Here is a 23783-nt window from a genome sequence, read left to right as displayed (position 1 = left end):
AATAAAGGTGCAGGTCCTGAGTGACCTTGACTTCAGCATGTGCCTCGTGTGAGTCTGTACTGTAGGGACAGGGCTTTATACTATCCAGCCTAACCCCACTATCCAGCTCTTGGTCCGTAGCCTTTAGGTTACGGCACTTCAAGTGCACAACCACTTTTTAAATGCGATGAGGCTTTCTGCCACTACCACCCTTTCAGGCAGTGAGTTCCAGACCCCCACTTCTGGGTGAAAAAGACTTCTCCTCAAATCCCTCTAATTCTTCTACCAATTACTTTAAATCTATGCCCCAGTTATTGACCTCTCTGCTAAGGGAAATATGTCCTTCCTATCCACTCTATCTAGGCCCCTTATAATTTTATATACTTCAATAACTCTCTCCTCAGCCTCCTCTGTTCCAAAGAAAACCCCAGCATATCCAATCTGTCTTCATAGCTAAAATTCTCCAGTACTGGCAACATCTTGTAAATCTCCTCTGTACCTTCTCTAGTGCAATCACATCCTTCCTGTAATGTGGTGACCAGAACTGCATGCAGTACTCTAGCTGTGGCCTAACTAGTGTTTTGTACAGTTCTAGCATAACCTCCCTGCTCTTGTATTCTATGCCTCGGCTAATAAAGGAAAATATCCCATATGCCTTCTTAACCACCTGTCCTGCTACATTCAGGGATCTGTGGACATGCACTCCAAGGTCCCTCTGTTCCTCTACACTTCTCATTATCCTACCATTTATTGTGTATTCTCTTGTGTATTCTCTCCACCTTAATGACCCAGCCTCTACAGTTCTCTGAGGCAGCGAATTCCACAGATTTACAATCCTCAGAGAAGAAATTCCTCCTCATCTCAGTTTTAAATGGGCAACCCCTTATTCTTAAACTATGCCTCCTAGTTCTAGATTCCCCCATGAGGGGAAATATCCTCTCTGCATCTACCTTTTCGAGCCCCCTCAGTATCTTATATGTTTCGCTAAGATCACCTCTCATTCTTCTGAACTCCAATGAGTATGGGCCAAACCTGCTCAACCTTTCTTCATAAGACAACCCCTTCATCTCAGGAATCAACCTCGTGAACCTTCTCTGAAAAGCCTCCAAGGCAAGTATATGCAATGCAAATAAGGAGACCAAAACTGTACGCAGTACTCCAGGTGTGGTCTCACCAATACCCTGTACAGTTGTAGCAGGGCTTCTCTGCTTCATCTGCTTTCGGTTGAAAGCGGCTCATGCTCGGAACTTGCCAGTTGGGTTTAAATATTTATTGTTTAAGAGGCGTAAATCTTTGCCCCTGTGAGCGGGCGTGGGGGTTTGCTGCTGTGATTGGTGGGGGGGACAATAGGTCAGTATATGAGATGCGACGAATGTTTGTGGCGGAGGAGCAGCGAGAGATCATGGCGAATGAGGGTACGGGGCCCAGAAGAGCCGAGGGGCCAGGGGCAGCACAAGCCAGCCCACACACCGATATGTGTGCGCACTAGGTCCGTGCAGCAGAGCAGGTCTCCAGTTGTCCTGGTTCAATCCCTGCCACTGGACCAAGACCTAGCTCTGTCAAGCCCGTGTGGTGGATGATGTGCAATGGTCACCACACTTAAAAAAAATCCCCGTTCAAGCATCTTCCACCCCTTCAATTGGAGTTCAGGACTGGAATATCAGGTCCTTCATTGAAACATCTGTGAAACCATGTGGAAGCAACTCACCCTCGTTTGAGGGACTGCCTATGATGATGATTCCCCTGTCTTGTTAGATGTGGCATGTGGAATGAGTACGTATGGAAGCCTAGAATTTTGACGGCGCCACACCCGTTATTCAGATGCTAAACGGGCACCTAAGCCTCCAATATGGCAGGCAGAAAACGCATACTCATTTAGAGCCAGAGGTGTGCTACCCGCCATATTGGTGCTGGCAAAAAAAATATGGCGTCCAAAGGCCTTACAATATTTAATTCACAAAGTGTAGTGCCTACTAATTTAAACTATGACAGCCAAGTACGTTTTTTTTTTACGTACATGTTTGTTCATTTAAATATTTTAAGTATATGTCTCTTACTATATTTCATTCATGTCTTACAGTTATAACTGTAAGCTTTAACTGCCAAACAAGTCCCTCATGATCCTTTTTATAAAACAAACATTTCCTGCACTACCCTGGCTGTCCTCTAAAAGTCATGAAGCTTTTCACAGATCTCCTTCTGGGTCCACAAAGTGATGGGCTCTGATTTCAGTGATTTGCCATGCTCGTTGGCTCTAAATCATACTGATGAGCTGGTCAAAAATTACAGACTGCCGATCTACGAGACAAATTAATGAGTGCACGGTGGTCCTGGCCTGAGAAACTTGGATTTTGTGCACTTCACAGCTGGATTCACAGAAGCTCCACAATTTAAGTGGCAATAAAGCCACTTTTACAACTCTGGAAAATCCATTACTGGAGAAGCGTGCTCACAAACCAGTTCACTTTCTCCAACGCAGGATTCAAAAAAATAATCAGAGACAACGAGAAAGATGCCGTCATCAAAATTCTCAATTCAATTCTACAAAATCCACACTCCACAGAGAGAAGAAAACATCAATGTTATTCCTGTAACTGTTGAAGATGCAGCAAATACTCAGCAAGATCTTTCTGCATTTTGTGCATACTAGACTGACCTTATTGCATCTGCCAAGATCAACAACCCCACACAACTTGTTATGGGATGCAAGCAGCTCCTCGAGGCAAGGCAATCCATTCACGGCCTGGAAGAAGAGATAGCGCAGTTACTACACCTCAGTGACACTCCACTTCTACAACATGGCACTTTATGTCAATTAGGTTACAGACTAAGTCTTGTCCCCATCCTGACTTGGTGCAAAGCAACCCAGATATTAATAAAAGTCCAATAAATGGATTTCAAAAGCGATTGCAAATAGTTTCATTAACTTTAATATCCTTTCCTATTACACCTTCCCACCTATAATTTATTCACATTGGGCCAAAAATCGCGGTCTCTACAGGCGGGTATGATGTACGCACGCACCCGTAGAGGCCCCACAAGTGCTGGTTCTCGGCGCACGATGTGCATGCGCCGAAATCCGGCACTCAAAATTTATTTTGACAGTTCCAATGCATCCCCGGGAGAAGAGCCTTCTTGGGGGCGGAGATTTGGGCTATTTGCCCAACTGTTGCCCCGCGAATGTCCTTCAAACTCTTACGCCCGTTAAAGGCAGGCGTAAGGCCTACTGTTACCAGCATAAGAGTTTTAAAAGATAGAAAAATAACATTTTAATCAATAATTTTTATATTAAAAACCCTGCCCATTAAGGTAAGTTTTTTTTTACCCCTGTTAGAACATATTAAAAAAAATTCTCCGAAATTAATTTTGGTCTAAAACATTTAATTAAATTCCATTTCAATTAATTTAAAACATGTGAAGTGTTCTTATTTATTTAAAATGTTTGTGTTTTTGGGGGTATCCCCGGAGATCACCATTGCTGTGAATGGGGATATGCCATTTTACATTGGTTGGTCCGGCCCATGTGATCCCAGGCTGCACATACGCTCCTGGAATACATGGGCCCCTACGCTGGGCTGCGCAGCTAGGCCTCGGAGCACGAGTCTACGTTCCTCTGGGACCACCAGGTATTTTCGTTCAAAAAATTTTGGTCGGAAGCCTCCAACCGCAATTTTTGGCCCATTAACGGGGCGGAGTTGTGGCTCCTCTCCGCTCCATTTTTCGTCCTGGAGCGGCAGCAATGGTGACGGTATGCCTCCAGCGCCCTGCAGAGATCCTCGGGTCAGGTTTAGTGGCGGCACTGAGCAGCACTGCCCAGAAGAGCTGCGCCCAGTTGCGACACCGGCGCGAGTTTGAACTCCCGCTCGATCGGTACGCCCCGAAGCGAGCCCCGCACTGACCGCCTGCGAAATCAGGGCGGTCCAACGATGCTGACAGCAAAGAGGTACGTAATGGACTCCTAAGGTAAGTATGATTGGTTCTTCTTTTAATTTTTATTGCGATTTGTGTTGTGGTGGCGTGGACAATGTTTTGGGGATTACCCGCCCCCCCAAGGCATCTCTTGGAGTGCTCACGACCCAGCTCTTTAGCTCGGGAGTTTCCCATGCTATCGCCCAAGAGACGTATATAACGCCTCCCTTAGCGCTGCGCCCCCTGACTCAGAGCCCAGCTGCCTAACTTACCTACTGAGGCACAAACTGTTCCCGGGCGCTAACTTTGCTGCCCCGCCGGTATTATCGCCTCAAAAACATCAAAGCAGAAAGTCCAACCCTTTGTATCGGTATTTACTACGGAAGAAAATGCTGACAAAATATCGGTAGAAGCGGAGATGGTAGAGGTAATGGATGGGTGAAAAGGCTGGCTATGCATAGAGTGGATAAGTCACCTGGTCCGGATGGCTTGCATCCCAGGTTGCTAAGGGAAGTGGGAGTGGAGATAGTGGAAGGGCTTGCCATGATCTTCCAATCTTCCTTCGATGCGGGGGAGGTGCCAGAGGATTGGAAAGTGACAAATGTGACACCCTTGTTCAAGAAAGGATGTAAGGACATTCCTAATAACTACAGGTCGGTCAGTTTAACATCAGTGGTAGGTATGGTTTTAGAAACAATAATCAGGGAAAAAATTAACAGGCACTTGGAGAGGTTTAAGTTAATTAAAAAGAGTCAGCACAGATTTGTAAAAGGCAGATCGTGTTTGACTAATCTAATTTAATTTTTTGCTGAAGTAACAGAGAGGGTTGATGAAGGAAATGCAATGGATGTCGTCTATATGGATTTTAGGAAGGCGTTTGACAAAGTGCCACATAAAAGACTGGTTAACAAAATCGAGGCTCATGAAATAGGAGGGTTAGTGTCAGCTTGGATAAGAAATTAGCTTAAGGACCAAAAACAGCAAGTCATGGTGAATGGCTGTTTTTCAGAAAGGAGGATGGTGGATAATGGTGTTCCCCAAGGGTCAGTGCTAGGAACACTGTTTTTTGATAGATATATATATAAATGACTTGGATATTGGAATACAGAGTAAAATTTCAAAATTTGCTGACGATACCAAACTTGGAGGTGTGGCAAACAGTGAGGCTGATACCAATCGACTGCAACAGGACATAGGTAGGCTGGCAGAATGGGTAGACAAGTGGCAGATGGAATTTAATACAGAGAAGTGTAAGGTGGTGCATTTTGGCAGAAGGGGTAGGGCGAAGCAATATAGACTTAATGGCACAGTTCCAAAGATTGTGCAGGGACAGAGGGACCTGGGGGTTCATGTGCATAGATCTTTGAAGGTGGCAGGACATATTGGGAGAGTATTAGCAAAGCATATGGGATCCTGGGCTTCATAAATAGAGGTATTGAGTACAAAAGCAGGGAAGTTATGCTGAACCTTTATAAAGCTCTGGATAGGCCACGTCCAGTTAGGTTTCATCCAGTTCTGGTCACCACACTTTAGGAAGGATGTGAAGATCCTTGAGAGGATGCAGAGGAGATTCGCCAGAATGGTTTCAGGGATGAGGGATTTTCGTTACAAGATTAGGTTGGAAAAGCTTGGGGTTGTTATCCTTGGAGCAAAGGAGGTTGAGGGGAGATTTGATAGAGGTGTGCAAGATGATGACAGATTTAGATAAGATAAACAAAAAAAAGCTGTTACCATTAGCTGATATACAAAAATTAGGGGACACAGATTTAAGGTTTTGGGCAAGAAATACAGGGGGGATGTGAGGAAGAACTTTTTTATGCAGCGAGTGGTAATGACCTAGAACTTGCTGCCTTCGAGGGTGGTGGAAGCAGAGACGATCAATGATTTGAAAGGAAATTGTATAGGCACGTGAGGGAAATAAACTTGCAGTGCTACGGGTATAGAGCGGGATAATGGGACTGACTGGATTATTAAACATGGACTCGATGGGACAAATGGCCTCATTCTGTGCCGTAATGACTCTATGACTCTCTGTAGGTGAACATTCGGGCTACAGAGCTCTGTGGGAGTGGTTGACAGGCTGGCAAAAAAAGTGTTGAAGGAGTCAATTTGCAAAGGGATGAAGATGTGGACTGAGATTTCAGCAGACGAGGGCGGGGGGAAGGATAGGTAAAGGGAAAAAGTAGAGTTTATTCTGGAGGTGGACTCCAAGCTGACACTGACCCTAATCAGAGAAGGTGCATCATTGGATTTAGCCCGAGGTACAACCCAGAGGTTGATGGAGTCCAGGCCAGAGCCACGCAGTTGCTGCTGATAGCTGAAAAAACTGTGGTTTCAGTTCGACCATAATTGAACTGATGAATGCAGAACTCATTCAGAATAAGCAGTTGTAAAATATACCAACAGCCATGTAGTCAATGATGGCTGCAGCGAGCCAGAGCACGGTTTCATCAGTGTACTTATTGTGGGAATGGTAGCATAGTGGTCATGTTACTGGACTAATAATCCAGAGACCTGGACTTAATGATCCAGAGACGGGAGTTCAAATCCCACCACTGCAGCTGGGAAATTTAAATTCAGTTACATGAATAAACTTGGAATAAAAAGCTAGTATCTGTAATGGTGACCATGACATTATCGGATTGTCATAAAAACCTATCGAGTTCACTAATGTCTTTTCGGGAAGGAAACCTGCCGTCCTTACCTGGTCTGGCCTATATGTGACTCCAGACCCACAGCAATGTGGTTGACTCTTGACTGCCCTCTGAAATGGCTTAGCAAGCCACTCAGTTGTAACAAACTGCTACAAAAAAACAATAGGAAGAATAAAACCAGATGGACCACCTGGCATCGATAATGGCACATCCAGCCCAGTCCTCCTCACGAACATCTGGGGACTTGTGCCAAAATTGGGAGAGCTGTCCCACAGACTAGTCAAGCAACAGCCTGACAATCATACCTTTCAGCCCCACACTCTTCCATCACCATCCCTTGGGTATGTCTTGTCCCACGGACAGGACAGACCCACCCAAGGTGGCTGCACAGTAGTATACAGTCAGGAGGGAATCCTCAAACATTGACTCCAGACCCCATGATGTCTCATGGCTTCAGGTCAAGCATGGGCAAGGAAATCTCCTGCTGATTACCACCTACCACCCTCCCTCAGCTGATGAATCCATACTCCTGCATGCTGAACACCACTTGGAAGAAGCACTTAGGGTAGCAAAGGGACAGAATTACTTCAATGTCCATCACCAAGAAGCACTACTGCTGGCCGAGTCCTGAAGAACAAAGCTGCCAAACTGGGCCTGCGGCAGGTGGCAAGAGAACCAACATGGGGGAAAAACCTACTTGACCTCGTCCTCACCTGTCGCAGATGCATCTGCCCATGACAGCGCTGGTAGCAGTGATTACCACACAGTCAATGTGGAGACGAAGTACCATCTTCACTGAGGACACCCACTATCGTGTTGTGTGGCACTACCACCATGCTAAATGGGATAGATTCAGAACAGATGTAGCAGCTCAAAATTGAGCAACCATAGGCGCTGTGGGCCATTAGCAGCAGCAGAATTGTATTCCACCACAATCTGTAACCTCATGGCCCAGCACATCCCTCACTCTACCATTGCCAACAAGCCAGGAGATCAACCCTGGTTCAATAAGGAGTGCAGGTCAGGCATTACTAAAAATGAGGTGTCAACCTGGGGAAGCTGCAACACAGGACTACATGCATGTTATACAGCGGAAGCAGCATGCTATAGACAGAGCTAAATGATCCCACAATCAACAGGTCAGATCAAAGCTCTGCAGTTTTGCCACATCCAGTTGTGAATGGTGGCGTACCATTAAACAACTAACGGGAGGAGGAGGCGCCATAAATATCCTCAATGATGGCAAAGCTCAGCACATGAGTGCAAAAGACCAAAGCATTTGCAACCATCTTCAGCTGGAAGTGCCGAGTGGATGATCCATATCGGCCTCCCCCTGAGGTCCCCACCATCACAGAAGCCAGTCTTCAGCCAATTCGATTCACTCCACATGATATTAAGAAGCAGCTGAGCGCATTGGATACAGCAAAGGCTATGGGCCCTGACAACATCCCGGCTGTCATGCTGAAGACTTGTGCTCCAGAACTAGCAGCACATCTAGCCAAGCTGTTCCAGTACAGCTACAACATTAGCATCTATCTGACAATGTGAAAAACAGCCCAGGTATGTCCTGTCCGCATAAAACAGGACAAATCTGACCAATATGTAAGGGAAGCTTGACCTTGGCGGCTTTAGCTGTTGATTAGATCTCATGCTCCTCTTTGTGATAAGTGCCTAGATAAAGCAAAGGCCTATTAAATTTATGGAATAAAGCTATGGAACACCAGAGTGTCCTTGATTTAGTCTCTTACATTTAATCACTGCTATTGATTGAATTTGCTAACACTGAATATGATTGTATTTGAAGCCTCGAGACAAGCACGGAACATCATGTTGGGACGTGGTCAACACTCTCATTGCAAGGATCAGCCTGGGCATATCACTGACCCAGGGCATATGAAGGACAATGAGACTAAGCAGCAGTACTGCAGTCGGGTAGGTTGATTCCCCACACAGAGATTTACAAGAGCTCAAACAAACTAATCAGTCATTTGGACTTGTACCAAGAAAGTGTATGTATTGTTTGCTCAGTGTTGATTAATCAAGTAAAGTAGTTCAACTGAGTCTACCTATTGTTGTGCCTTTCCTACAGGTCAGCCCATAAGCTTCTCAGTTGATGAAGCAGAATCCTACAAAACCAATCCATCCAACTACCGCCCCATCAGTCTACTCCCAATCATGAGCAAAGTGATGGAAGATGTCATCAACAGTGCCATCAAGCGGCACTTATTCATTAATAACCTGCTCACCAATGCTGAGTTTCGGTTCCGCCAGGACTCAGCTCCAGACCTCGTTACAGCCTTGGTCCAAACATGAATAAAAGCGCTGAATTCCAGAGGTGAGGTGAGAGTGACTGCCCTTGACATCAAGGCAGCATTTGACCGAGAGTGGCATCAAGGTGACCTAGTAAAACTGAAGTCAATGGGAATCAGGGGGAAAACTCTCCAGTGGCTGGAGTCATAACTTGCACAAAGGAAGATGTTTGTGGTTGTTGGAGGTCAATCATCATAGCCCCAGGAGTTCCTCAGGGAAGTGTCCTAGGACCAACAACCTTCAGCTGCTCCGTCAGTGACTTTTGCTCCATCACAAAGTCAGAAGTCAGGATGTTTGCTGATGACTGCACAGTATTCAGTGCCATTCACAACTCCTCAGATAATGAAGTAGTCCACGCCCACATGCAGCAAGACCTGGACGACATTCAGGCTTGGGCTGATAAGTGCCAAGTAACATTCGCACTACACAGGTGCCAGGAAATGACTATCTCCAACAAGCGAGAGTCTAATCACCTCCCGTTGACATTCAACGGCATTACCATCGCTGAATCCCCACTATCAACATCCTCGGGATCACCATTGACCAGAAATTTAACTGGACCAGCCACATAAATACTGTGGCAAGAAGAGCAGGTCAGAGGCTGGGTATTCTGCAGCGAGTGTCTCACCTCCTGACTCCCCAAAGCCTTTCCACCATCTACAAGGCACAAGTCAAGAGTGTGATGGAATACTCTCCACTTGCCTGGATGAGTGCAGCTCCAACAACACTCGAGAAGCTCAACCCCATCCAGGACAAAGCAGCCCGCTTGATCGGCACCCCATCCACCAACTTAAACATTCACTCCCTCCACCACTGGCACACCAGGGCTGCAGTGTGTACCATCTACAAGATACACCGCAGCATCTTGCCAAGGCTTCTTCAACGGCATCTCCGAAACCCGTGACCTCAATCACCAGGAAGGACAAGGGCAACAGGCGCATGGGAACACCATCACCTGCAAGTTCCCCTCCAAGTCGCACACCATCCTGAGTTGGAAGTATACCGCCATTCCTTCATTGTCGCTGGATCAAAATCCTGGAACTCCCTCCTTAACAGCACTGTGGGAGTACTTTCACCACACAAACTGCAGTGGTTCATGAAGGCGGCTCACCACCAACTTCGCAAGGGCAATTAGGGATGGCCAATAAATGCTGGCCTTGCCAGCGATGCACATATCCCATAAACGAATATATTTTTAAAAACTAACTCTGTGTCTACAGATGATGTTGCCAAGGGGTTGGATGTAGATAACGCATAAAAGGAGACCAAGGAGGGATCCCTGGGATGTGCTGGGTGTAATTATACAATGCACAAGAGGAGAAACATTTTTGAGACGATGTAGCGACTGCATTTTGGCAGATAGGAGTGAACCCACGAGAGGGCAGTGCCGTGTAGATTGACCATAGTGCCTAAGGTGAGGAATGGTCAATGATATCAAAGGTCATACCAAGGTCAAGGTTGCACAACATGCCAGTGAGGACTATTCATGGCTAACTAAGGAAATAAGGATGGTATCAAATTGAAAACAAGGGTATACAAAGTGGACAAGACTAGTGAGAGGCCAGAGGATTGGGAAACTTTTAAAAGCCAGCAAAGAACGACTAACAAAATAATAAAGAAAGGGAAGCTAGATTATGAAAGTGAACTAGCACGAAATCTAAAAACAGATAGTAAGAGTTTCTGCAAGTACATACAAAGGAAAAGAGTGGCTAAAGTAAATGTTGGTCCCTTAGAGGATGAGACAGGGGAATTAATAATGTGGAACAGGGAAATAGCAGAGACTTTGAATAAATATTTTGTATCAGTCTTCACAATAGAAGACACTAAAAATATCCCAATAGTGGATAATCAAGGGGCTATAGGGAGGGAGGAACTTAATACAATCACTATCACTAATGAAGTAGTACTCAGTAAAATAACGGGACTAAAGGCAGACAAGTCCCCTGAATCTGATGGCTTGCATCCCAGGGTCTTAAAATAAGTGGCAGCAGAGATAGTGGATGCATTGGTTGTAATCTAACAAAATTGCTTGGATTCTGCGGAGGTCCCTGCGGATTGGAAAACCGTAAATGAAACGCCCCTATTTGAAAAAGGAGGCAAACAGAATGCAGGAAACTAGACCAGTTAGCCTAGCATCTGTCGTTGGGAAAATACTGTAGTCCATTATTAAGGAAGCAGTAGCAGGACATTTGGAAAAGCATAATTCAATCAAGCAGGGTCAGCATGGTTTTATGAAAGGGAAATCATGTTTGACAAATTTGCTGGAGTTCTTTGAGGATGTAATGAGCAGGGTGGATAAAGGGGGAACCAGTGGATCTAGTGTATTTGGATTTCCAGAAGGCATTCGATAGTGCCACATAAAAGGTTACTGTACTAGATAGAAGTTCACAGGGTTGAGGGTAATAGAGGATTGGCTAACTAACAGAAAACAGCGAGTTGGGATAAATGGGTCATTTTCCGGTTGGCAAACAGTAACAAGTGGGGTGCCGCAGAGATCGGTGCTAGGGCCTCAACTATTTACATTCTATATTAATGACTTGGATGAAGGGACCGGGTGTAATGTAGCCAAGTTTGCTGATTATACAATGATGGGTGGGAAAGCAAAAATGTGAGGAGGACACAAAAAATCTGCAAAGGGATATAGACAGGCCAAATGAGGGGCAAAAAATTGGCAGATGGAGTACAATGTGGGAAAATGTGAGGTTATCCACTTTGGCAGAAAAAATAGAAAAGCAAATTATAATTTAAATGGAGAAAAATTGCAAAGTGCTGCAGTACAGAGGGACCTGGGGGTCCTTGTGCATGAAACACAAAAAGTTAGTATGCAGCTACAGCAAGTGATCAGGAAGGCCAATGGAATCTTGGCCGTTATTGCAAAGGGGATGGAGTGTAAAAGCAGGGAAGTATTGCTACAGCTATATAAGTATTGGTGAGGTTGCACCTGGAATACTGCGTGCAGTTTTGGTTTCCATATTTACGAAAGGATATACTTGTTTTGGAGGCAGTTCAGAGAAGGTTCACTAGGTTGATTCCGGAGATGAGAGGGTTGACTTATGAGGAAAGATTGAGTAGTTGGGCCTCTACTCATTGGAATTCAGAAGAATGAGAGGTGATCTTATCGAAACATATAAGATTATGAGGGGGCTTGACAAGGTGGATGCAGAGAGGATGTTTCCACTGATGGGGGAGACTAGAACGAGAGGGGATGATCTTAGAATAAGGGGCCACCCATTTAAAACAGAGATGAAGAGAAATTTCTTCTCTCAGAGGGTTGTAAATTTGTGGAATTCGCTGCCTCAGAGAGCTGTGGAAGCTGGGACATTGAATAAATTTAAGACAGAAATAGACAAGTTTCTTAAACGATAAGGGGATAAGGGGTTATGGGGAGTGGGCAAGGAAGTGGAGCTGAATCCATGATCAGATCAGCCATGATCTTATTCAATGTCGGAGCAGACTCAAGGGGCCATATGGCCTACTCCTGTTCCTATTTCTTATGTTCTTATGGAATGTTAGCCTTTATTGCAAGAGGGTTGGCGTATAAAAGCAGAGAATTCCCGCTACAACTGTACAGGGCATTGGTGAGGCCACACCTGGAGTACTGTGTACAGTTTTGATCTCCGTATTTAAGGAACGATATACTTGCATTGGAGGCTGTTCAGAGAAGGTTCACTAGGTTGATTCCGGAGATGTGGGGGTTGACTGATGAAGATAGGTTGAGTAGGTTGGGCCTGTACTCATTGGAGTTCAGAAGAATGAGAGGTGATCTTATCGAAACATACAAGATAATGAGAGGTGCTCGACAAGGTGGCTGCAGAGAGGATGTTTGCACTCATAGGGGAAACTACACTAGGGGGCATAATCTCAGAAATAAGGGGCCGCCCATTTAAAACTGAGATGAGGAGGAATTTCTTCTTTCAGAGGGTTGTAAATCTGTGGAATTCTCTGCCCCAGAGAGCTGTAGAGGCTGGATCATTGAATATATTTAAGGCGGAGATAGACAGATGTTTGAGCGATAAGGGAATAAAGGGTTATGGGGAACGGGCAGGGAAGTGGAGTTGAATCCATGATCAGATCAACCATGATCTCATTAAATGGCAGAGCAGGCTCGAGGGGCCAAATGGCTTACTCCGGCTCTGATTTCTTATGTTATGTTCTTATGTCCTATGACCAGATTTGTCTTAGTGACATGGGCAGAGTAGAAACCAGATTGGAAGGCCTCAAATAGTGACTGATGAGAAACTTGAATTCTCGCTATATATGCCTCTTTTCCTGCTATCGATATGAATTTCTCTCTTGTTCCCATTATGTCTTTTTCTTTGTTTATGGTTCTCTCTCCTATCCCTCTCACTTTCCATAGATGCCTAGAGCCAAACCAGAGCTCTGATCGCCTCAAAACTTGTGTCATATGTACCAAAGCAGCAGGAGGCTGGACTATGGGGCTTGGCAACAGCAAAAGGTTGTTCACTGAATCCTACGGCTGCTATGGCTCTTAATGGAAACCAGTGATGAGAAAAACAACTGGCAGCCAACACGTACCAGGGCCAACCAAAGAGTTTAGAGGTAATCATCATCGCTGTCTTACTGCAATATTAGCACTGGGACCACCTGGGCAGAAGGGGAGACTGGAAGTGTGCTGAGAAATGAAAGGCAGTACAGATAGTCCACACTGAATCTACCCAGACAGGAATGGACCTGGAGTGGGGGACCAATCAATTGTAATCACGTGCCAGACAATTAACAGCCATGCAGTTACCACAGAACAATGCAATGTCTGGAAATGGACAGACAATAGAGAGATGGGTGTAAAGTGGAAGAAAAAACAATTAAATAAATCATGAAGGGAGAACCTCGGAACATAGGAGTATGGGGCTAAATGTCAGGCAAATAGATGTCAGGGTCACCTGCACAGATAGTTCAACTGAGCTCATTTTACCCTTCTCCCTATTGAATAAGGCTCAAACACTCCGCAAACTCATTCCAAAACAAGAACATAAAATAACTTCAAAACGGTCTCACTGATCTTTCCAATTTTTTTTCGCTGAAACAAAACCTTTAGTCTTTGCAAACTTGAGCAGGATTTGAGCAAATTAATCGTAAAAGGCAACTTGTGAACCTGTGACAATCTTAAGCTTTCTTTTCCAAACCTCGTGGTGTAGGACATTGCAGAGGTTGAAAAGAAGTCATGGTTATGTAGCACCAAACTTGTGGTTGATCTTTGGGAAGAATGAATGAGTTCGAGTAGAAAACGTTGTGATGAGTTTTACATATTAATTGTGATCAGTTTTTTTTGCACATCAAGAATGGGGGGGGTGGGGGGAGGGGGAATTAACATAGCTCCCCATTTGGGGTTGGCAACAGCCACAAGGCGGGATTTCCTGCACCAGGCACAGAAGTCCCGCCCCACGACCTAAATTCGGATTACCACCCCCGAGAGCAAGTGGAGCGTGAGGAGGGCAGAAAGAATCAGAGAGGGGTGGTGGGACGGGTAGCGCTGCTGCGTAGAAAGGGCCCTCCCCTTTAGCTGATGACTCTGTGGGGAAGAAACGGGTCCCTACTTGGACCACCGGGGACCGGGGTGCCGTGGTGATCCCGCGATCCAACATGAAGCAGGCCGCGACCAATAAGTTGGATGAATTTATTTTTTCAAGCGCCATCTCCCCTTTAAATTTCACCCCCCAAGCAGCCTGCATCCCGGTACGCGCCCCCTGAAGCTATCGCTGGTATCGCCCAGCACAGCTTCAGGGGGCGCTACCGAGTTTTCGATCTGAGGCGAAAACGGGGTCGCTGCGCATGGTGATGATGTCGTCATTGCCGGAACGGGGCATTACTGGTTGCCGTCGGCGCTAAACTCACGTGGAATTTCGCGGGAGCCGTTAGCGGAGCCGTGCTCGGGCAAAAAGTCGTTTGCGTCCCGCTAACAGGAGGTGCAAACGCCCCGAATTTCTCCCCCTAAGTTTCTTAAATTCAGAATGTTTGGTTAAAATTCACTTAAAACAGATTATTAAGCTTGTAACCCTCTTGAAAATTCCAGTTTGGGCTCTAAAGACTAGTTAATTTATTGAACTAGTTATCAACAGCAATTCATAGCAGGGGAAGAATCCTTTGCACCATATTCCCAGATCCTTGTAACTGTTGCAGTCATCCTTACAGTAATGTCAGTTAGCTGGTTATGGCTGATATCCAGAGATGACAATTGAGATAATCCCGAAAACTCCCGTGATTCCACACAGATCAGCTGGTTACTGTCCAGTCTCAATCGCTCCAATTTCCGAAGTTTCAGCAGACCTTTCCCTAAACATGATATGAGAAAGGTTCACAACTAAACATTTTACATTTGATCCCAAGTTGTAGTCTACCGTGGATTTTATGGCCCAGAATTTGCGGTCAGCGGTGAAGCAAAGGCGTTTGGCGCTGGCCCCGAAGTAAGCTTCCCACAAAGATTGCGCGATCTCTGTGGCGTGAAGTTCAGCTTTTCTGATGCACAACTGAAATCAACCCAAGTTAATGGGAATCCCAAACGCGAGCTGCTGTGATGTCAACAAGCTATCAAAGCAGCCAATCAACATGCAGAATTCTCAGAGACTGCGAACTAGGAAATAGGTAAGCTCCTTTCTAACTTTTTAAAAATGTTGGAGAGCAAAACAAAGATTGGGGCTTTCACATGGGGAAAAGACAAACCTGAAATAAACATGATCAATCTTTTAAAATAATATATATATATTTTTTTTTAAGTTTCTTAAAAAAATTACTTTTTATTAAAATGAATAAATTTGTCACTCCACAAAATTAAAATTAAGTTTTATAAGGCCACAAACTTTGTTTATAAATTACACTCATTCCAAAAATGTCTAACTTTTACCGGGGTATTTAACAGCGGTATTACCGTGGAAGAGCCGTCAGTTTCCATGATTTGACAGATTACACTGGTTGCTAGCTCTGGGGAAGGAGGTTGGGTCCACAGTGCAGTCTGTGGCGGAGCATTGAATGACTGACCACGATGTCAAGATTTCCAATTTCCACATTTGGGCACATATGCACTAAATCCTGAAGTTGCAGTAATGTTTCAAAGGCGGAATCAAGGCGAACGGTGCCAGATCACCGTCATCAGGATGGCAAATTGCGGGCCAACGTAACCGGTACTGTTTGCATCCATAAAAATGCTCATTAGGGCTGCCTGAATACCCTTAGGTGTAATTTAGCTGAACCAGACAGACCAGGAAGGTTGCACGTTTTAAACCCTGGTCTACACTGAGTCAGTTGATTTGAGTTTTTCAGTTAAAAGACTGGCATTTATACAGCGTCTTTCAGAGCGCTTTACAGCCAATGAAGTACCTTTTGAAGTGTAATCACTTTTGTAATGTAGGAAATGCAGCAGCCAATTTGTGCACTGCAAGGTCCCACAAACAGCAGTGTGATAATGACTAGATAATCTGTTTTACTCATGGTGAGTGAGGGATAAATATCAGTGAGAAAGTGCCATGGGACGGCAGATGGGGCCTTGATTTAATATCCCTTCCGAAAGGTGGCACCACCGACAGAGCAGCACTCCCTCAGTACTGCACTAGACTGTCAGCCTGGATTTTGTGCTCAAGTCACTGGAGTGGGGCTTGAACCCACAACCTTCTGACTCATAGGCAAGAGTGCTACCCACTGAGCCACGGCTGACACTTTGGGGCATTACAAATGATCACTTTGATGAGGAGCCGAAAGGCTTCCCATGCCCGTGGATCTATATTGCTGCATAAGCAAGCACCTTCAGAACAGGTGAGAAGAAAATACGAATTCCCTGGACTGGAGGGTGCAGGTTTTGTTACCCAGCTCCTTCAAGCACTTACATCCGGAGCAAGACTTTTGTATTCTCTCTTCACAATATCTTATAGGAAACAATTTGGTATGTATGGGTTCTTGTAACATTATTATATACTATTATTTCTCAAATAAATGTTTTTTAAAATAAAGAAGTGATGCACATGGGTGAATCATCAGCACTGTTATACCTTCCAAGTCCAGTGGGCACCGTAAGGAACAGAGCGTCAGGTATAGACAAATAACAGCATTATGTTTTAGATGGATCAATTCCCCTTTTCTTTAAATTAAATTTTATGTTTGAATTATATTAGTTGTCACTCCTCACAAGGAGGCACTTGTAAATTTGGTTTCCTGTTGGTTACACTCAAGCAACCCAGTGTCACCATTACAAGTCAATTAAAAATTGTCTGTTACATATTATACTGAAAGGAAACCATATCCCCTATGATGCTTCTTTCATGCATTGCCCTTAATGGATGGAAAATCAATTGCTGAGAGCGCACAATTTCCCAAAATGCGCTCCAGGCGTGCCGCGGGAGGCGACTTGTGTGGAATTTTTACCCCAAAGAAACGTGCCTGCCTGCAGACACGGGGATTCATGTCTGTGAGCTCCTGTTGTTGAGCTAGGCCAGCAGACAGGCAGGTAAAGTGAAACCATTGTTGTGCGCCTCCCCACAGAACATTCAGAAAGGGCACTGGCGCTGCTCATTTTCTCAGCTAAACAATGGGTAATGAACGGCCTGTGGTTATATAAGCCATTAGTATTTGCGAAGCGAGTATACAACGTTACATACACATATGGTTTCCTGAATCTATAGGGGCTTTCTCGCTCTTGGAATAAAATGAATATTTCATGGGTCTCCACTGTCTATTCAATTGATTTAGGGGCCTGGAGTTTCCGCTGTTTTTTTTCAACGCCATTCGCCGAAAATCGGCCAAACCAGCACGAAGGATCACTGAATTTTAAACGCAAATTACATTCAATGCAAATCAAGTTTCCGTGATCTCTTGTGCTAGTTTAAAAACGCATCGGGCGCCCACAAAACTGGCCACACCCCAGATCAAATTAATCACCATTGCACTTTTCCGCTCGATGTGCCCGGTGCGGGCCTTCGGGTGGCTCTAAAGATAAGAGGCTGGATTTCGGATTTGTTCTGGGCGCAATTTGCGGCGGATTCAAAAATTTAGTGGCGGATTAACGTTAGCACCAGAGCACGCAATTTTGGACAAATGAAAGTTCACGAGGAGCGTTAGCGTTAACTCCACCGTTGCACCACACAATTTGTGTGCCAGAGCCGAAATACAAAAGAAATAGGAGCAGCAGTAGGCCATTTGGCCCCTCGAGCCTGCTCCGCCATTCAATAAAATCGTGGCTGATCTGATCCTGGCCTCAACTCCACTTCCTTGTCAGCTCCCCATAACCTTTGACTCACTTATCATTCAAAAATCTGTCTATCTCCACCTTAAATATATTCAATGACCCAGCCTCCACAGCTCTCTGGGGTAGAGAATTCCAAAGAGTCACGTTCCTCAAAGAAATTCGTTCTCATTTCTGTTTTAAATGGGCGACCCCTTATTCTGAAACTATGCCTCCTAGTTCTAGATGCCCCCACGAGGGGAAACATCCACTCTGCATCTACCCTGTCAAGACCCCCCAGAATCTTATATGTTTCAATAAGATCACCTCTCATTCTTCTAAACTCCAATGAGTATAGGTCCAACGTGCTCAACCATTCTTCATATGACAACCCCTTCATCTCAGGAATCAACCTCGTGTACCTTGAGCAGAAACTTGAGAAAAAAAACATTTCCCAAAACTAGCGCAATTTTAGGCACAATTTATACCCAGATTGTTGATTGTGCCCAAAGTGGAAACTTTCAATTGTGACATTTTTTTAAAAATTTAGTTCAAATGTGGATTATTACTAAATTAGCTGGGCAGTCTCTGGAAGCGACTGGCTGGCGCCTTGCAAATCTCCTAATTTGGGCTGCATTACTTGCATGAGCAAAATGAATATCCACTGCATATCTTGGGCTACACACATAGCTGAAAATGTCATTTTAATTTGAAAGTTGTGCCCATCCTCCACTCTTTTCCCCTCCCTTCAAACCCCGAAAATCTGTCGTAAGTCTCACTTACTTAGGCTTGTGATACGATTGTACTGCAACTGGAGAATTTGGAGCTCTTGCAACCTATAAGTACAAGATGAGGTAATGAAGAACAATTCACAATGATAAATTGATGTTTAAATCAGATATCCATGGTAAATCACAGAAATTATAGATCCCATATTGCCATACAGTCCTAGGCCAGCTGCAGATCTATATTCATCCTGTACAGCAGTAAGAGGTATTATTCCTTAGAATAAAGATTCAATGCAAGTATAGCATTCTCTAACATAGTTTGCCAAAAATAAGCTTCTTAAATGGGGAAGAGATCATAGTCATGGGACAACTCATTCACTCCCAGTTCCAAATATACTAATCGACATATTCTTCTTCCATGCTGCATCCCCATTCTGTTGAAATCAAGTCTCATTGTGTTCTTTCCCAAGAATTCAAGACTGGAACGCTTCATCCCCCCCTCGTCCTTATCTGCAAGCTTTTAAAATCCAAGCTCGGCATCGCTTAATCAGTATTTCTTGATGTTTTCTTTATTCATATTTGGGATGTGTGCATCACTGGCAAGGCTGACACTTAATTAATTGCCCTTCCCTAATTACTCTGAGACAATGGTGGTAGGCATTTTTCTTGAACCGCTGGTTGCGGTTTCATACAACTGAGTGGCTAGCTAGTCCACTTCAGAGGGGTGTTAAGAGTCACCCACATTGGTGTGGGACTGGAGCCGCATTGAAGCCAGACCAGGTGTTTCTTGATTTACCTCAACTTTTTTTCTACTCCCTGGTGGTATGCTGCACTATGGAGTTTTGGTCTTTCACCTAGTTTTTCTAATAAAAACTCTACCTGCACACTCCAGTTTACATCTCTCATGCTGCAGACCTTTCACTTACACTGTAGCTGAGAGACGGATTTGGAGAAAGAAACTGACAGGAAGGCTTATGGCCCATTAAATTTCTAAGAAGTACAAGCACCTGGAGCATAATGTGCAACTCACTCACGGGCATTCACAATGATGTCTTGACTCATTGAAAGATCCAAAACGATATTATTTGCCCTGAATTCACGGCCCCTACGAGCGCGTATGAGGTGCGTAGGAACCCGTAGGAGCCCCGCAAGTTCCGGGTTTAGGCATGTGAAGCGCAGATGCCTAAACCCGGAACTTCCGATCTGTCATGAATCCTCCTGACAGATCGCCGCAAACGGAAGTAAAGGGCCTCTGCGGGCAGAGAGTTGGGCTACTTGCCCAACTTCTGACTGGCGAATGTACCTGAAATTCTTGTGACTGATAAAAGCAGGCGTAAGGCCTGCTTTTATCAGCATAAGACTTATAAATGGCAGAAAAATACATTTTTTCAATAATTTAAACATTTAAAATCCTGTTAAATAAGGTAAGTTTATTTATAGACACTTTAAAATATGTAAATTTCTTTTTTTTTTAAATTCCATTTTTGTTTTCAATCATTAATTAAATTCCATTTTGATTAATTTTTAATATGCGATTTAAATGTTTCTTATTTTATGTGCTTTTGTGTTTTAGGGGTATTCCCATTCATACTTATGGTGTGTTCCATATATATGGAACTCACCACAAGTATGAATGGGGATCCCCCTACTTTGATTGGTTGGGCCGGCCTATGCGATAAGAACACAAGAACATAAGAAACATAAGAATATAAGAAATAGGAGCAGGCCCATTGAGCCTGCTCCATCATTCAATAAGATCATGGCTGATCTGATCGTGGCCTCAACTCTACTTCCCTGCCCGCTTCCCATAACCCTTGACTCCCTTATCATTCAAAAATCTGTCTATCTCCATCTTAAATATACTCAGCCTCCACAGCTCTCTGGGGTAGAGAACTGCAAAGATTCAGGAGATGACTACAGGCAGCCTGAGCTGTAAACATGACAACAGTGTTTAATTGAGAGCTCACCATGACCTCGTGGGTAAAGACACCAACTAGCATTGCACTTAGCAATACACACAAAAGCCACTAAGTTTATTTCCCAGTGCACTGACTTAGCCGATTGCAGCTGCCATGATAGCAGGGATACTTAACTGACATCACTAACCCTGGACTAAAGAAAGAAAAAAAACTCATTAGCTTGCCTGCTCCTGAACCCTATCCAGTGACAATTGTTGAAAAGCGCATTCAGTGGCGTGTAGCCGAGCCTTATCCCGTTCTCATCTGACATGTGGCTTCAGGTGAGCACCAGATCAGGTTCAGCTGCAGAGCCTCCCATAGTTCAATAACCTGCAGACATTGTCCACGCTCACATATGAATAACGACCACTTGAAGGTTGCCCAGTGTCTGTGGAACTGTACCCTAGTGCCTTCAGGAGAGGAGGAAAAAAATCATTTGAGTTTTTTAAAAAAGTATTCAGATTGTATTCAGTTTTATACATTGAGTACAGAGAAAATGTTAACAGAACATTTTACTCATGTATGCAATCTTCTGTAACTGAATGTTTACAGCGCTCTTTTAAAAATATATAATTGAAAAAATTATTACAGTACAGGGATAATCCTACGATCTAGAGGTCCTAGCAGGAGGCTGCACTCACAGGGAGCCTGGGTTGGAGAATTGCAGTTACAACGATGTAGCCCTCTCTACAACCCCGCTGCCTTCAAGCACAGCTTCCCCACTACGAGTGCAGAATTATCCCTTTTATCTTCTGACAGTGTAACGAGGCATCAAATTGAGAATTCAATAGACTGAACTTATGGTTCCTGAATATTATTGTGTACGTGAATGTTTCATTGAGTTAACTAATAATGGTGGACAAACACCTCCAACAGACCATTAACTAGATATGTACTTTATAAAAGTGGGAGAAAAAATTAGAAAATGCGATGGAAAGTACCGTTTCTCTGAAAAAAGAAAATGACTCAGTCAAAGGGTTCAGAATATGGATGGAAGTACTCCACACTAATACGGAAGTACTCTGAACTAGGTGGGTGCCCGTTGCACTGCATAACAGAGTGTATGTCTGCTTGCTGATTTCTTGGCTTGTACACTTGTCTCAAGGGCTGCTGTGCATTTTAAAATGAGGAATGTACTAACTAAATTATTCTTTGGCAGGATAATCAAAGAGATAGGAGTGTGAGAATGTAGCAATGGCACAAAGCTTTTCCTTTCTCGCTCTGTAGGTCCAGAAAACTTGGGACTAATTTTTCTACTCGCACCTTTCGCCACAATTAATCAGTATATCTGGGTTGGACGCAGGCAGAGACTTGCTCACGGGTAGGGGCCTTCGCATCACTGCCTGTCTTCCACCACCCTCCACTCCCACAAATTTCCTGGTAGGCCGAACCACTGGCCTAGAATGCACCAGCCCGTGTGGGGGAGGGTGCAAGAAGATATAATTAAAAATCAGGGAAACCAGCCTCTGCCATATTTCCTGCAGTTTCACCTCCCCATTGAACATAAAATGCTTGGGCTGCCTATCAGGCCCTAGTGTTTGAAGACTGGCAGAGGAAGCCTCAGGAGGAACAATTTTCAAGGTGCTTGTGCTAGCGTACTCAAGACAGCAGCCGTGCATGAGCCCCAGCAGCATCACAAGGTTTTCAACAGAGAGAACAGGCAGCTTGGCAGGTGCCCTCTATCTCTGGCCGAGACAGGCCTCCCCTGCCCTGAAAACATACCCCAGCAAGACTCTCTTTGCAGCTTGGTGCGAATTTCCTGCCTCCTGCATTCAAATTACCTCAGGACCAGAGATTCGGCCGTAGTCAGGGAAGCGTCTCTGTGGGGGGAGCGGAAGTCCTACCACCTTGGACATATACCTCATTGTAATGCCCAGATCTTCTATCCAAAAATCCAGAGAACCCTGCCTTGAAAACATGGAAGGGTCATCGACCTGAAACATTAACTCTGTTAATACTGCATGGCAGATGCAGTATAATGTGGATAAATGTGAGGTTATCCATTTTAGGGGCAAAAACACGAAGGCAGAATATTATCTGAATGGCGGAAAATTAGGAAAAGGGGAGGTGCAACGAGAGCTGGGTGTCATGGTTCATCAGTCATTGAAGGTTGGCATGCAGGTACAGCAGGCGGTGAAGAAGGCAAATGGTATGTTGGCCTTCATAGCGAGAGGATTTGAGTATAGGAGCAGGGAGGTCTTACTGCAGTTGTACAGGGCCTTAGTGAGGCCTCACCTGGAATATTGTGTTCAGTTTTGGTCTCCTAATCTGAGGAAGGACGTTCTTGCTATTGAGGGAGTGCAGCGAAGGTTTACCAGACTAATTCCAGGGATGGCTGGACTGTCATATGAGGAGAGACTGGATCAACTGGGCCTTTATTCACTGGAGTTTAGAAGGATGAGAGGGGATCTCATAGAAATGTATAAGATTCTGACGGGACTGGACAGGTTAGATGCGGGAAGAATGTCCCCGATGTTGGGGAAGTCCAGAACTAAGGGACACAGTCTAAGGATAAGGGGTAGACCATTTAGGACTGAGATGAGGAGAAACTTCTTCACTCAGAGAGTTGTTAACCTGTGGAATTCCCTGCCGCAGAGAGTTGTTGATGCCAGTTCATTGGATATATTCAAGAGGGAGTTAGATATGGCCCTTGCGGCTCAGGGGATCAAGGGGTATGGAGAGAAAGCAGGAAAGGGGTACTGAGGGAATGATCAGTCATGATCTTATTGAATGGTGGTGCAGGCTCGAAAGGCCGAATGGCCTACTCCTGCACCTATTTTCTATGTTTCTATGTTTCTTTTTACAGATGCTGCCTGACATAAGAACATAAGAAATAGGAGCAGGAGTAGGCCATTTGTCCCCTCGAGCCTCGTCCGCCATTCATGGCTGATCTGATCTTGGCCTCAACTCCACTTTCCTGCCCACTCCCCATAATCCTTGACTCCCTTATCATTCAAAAATCTGTCTATCTCCACCTTAAATATATTCAGAGAATTCCCAAGATTCACGACCCTCTGAGAGAAGAAATTCCTCCTCATTTCTGTTTTAAATGGGCGACCCCTTATTCTGAATCTATGCC

At 44.7% G+C, this 23783-nt stretch overlaps 1 protein-coding gene across 4 annotated transcripts in view; it reads right to left on the bottom strand.

Moving 5' to 3' along the window:
• The window catches only part of LOC139226628 (protein phosphatase 1 regulatory subunit 7-like), a 105712-nt gene that overhangs the window by 58607 nt on the left and 23322 nt on the right, over nucleotides 1-23783 (bottom strand). For all 4 annotated transcript variants that reach the window (XM_070857520.1, XM_070857519.1, XM_070857521.1 and 1 more), the window contains exons 5-7: nucleotides 18802-18854; nucleotides 15001-15143; nucleotides 2636-2722 (exon numbers count right to left, since the gene is read on the bottom strand). In XM_070857520.1, the coding sequence (XP_070713621.1) occupies nucleotides 2636-2722; nucleotides 15001-15143; nucleotides 18802-18854 (283 nt within the window). The remainder of the gene's footprint in view (nucleotides 1-2635; nucleotides 2723-15000; nucleotides 15144-18801; nucleotides 18855-23783) is intronic.

Source organism: Pristiophorus japonicus, chromosome 16 (genome assembly GCF_044704955.1).
Source record: "Pristiophorus japonicus isolate sPriJap1 chromosome 16, sPriJap1.hap1, whole genome shotgun sequence".
NCBI classification, from domain to species: domain Eukaryota; kingdom Metazoa; phylum Chordata; class Chondrichthyes; family Pristiophoridae; genus Pristiophorus; species Pristiophorus japonicus.
The sequence above is the reverse complement of the archived record's forward strand: the minus strand, read 5'-3'. Positions and strand labels throughout refer to the sequence as shown.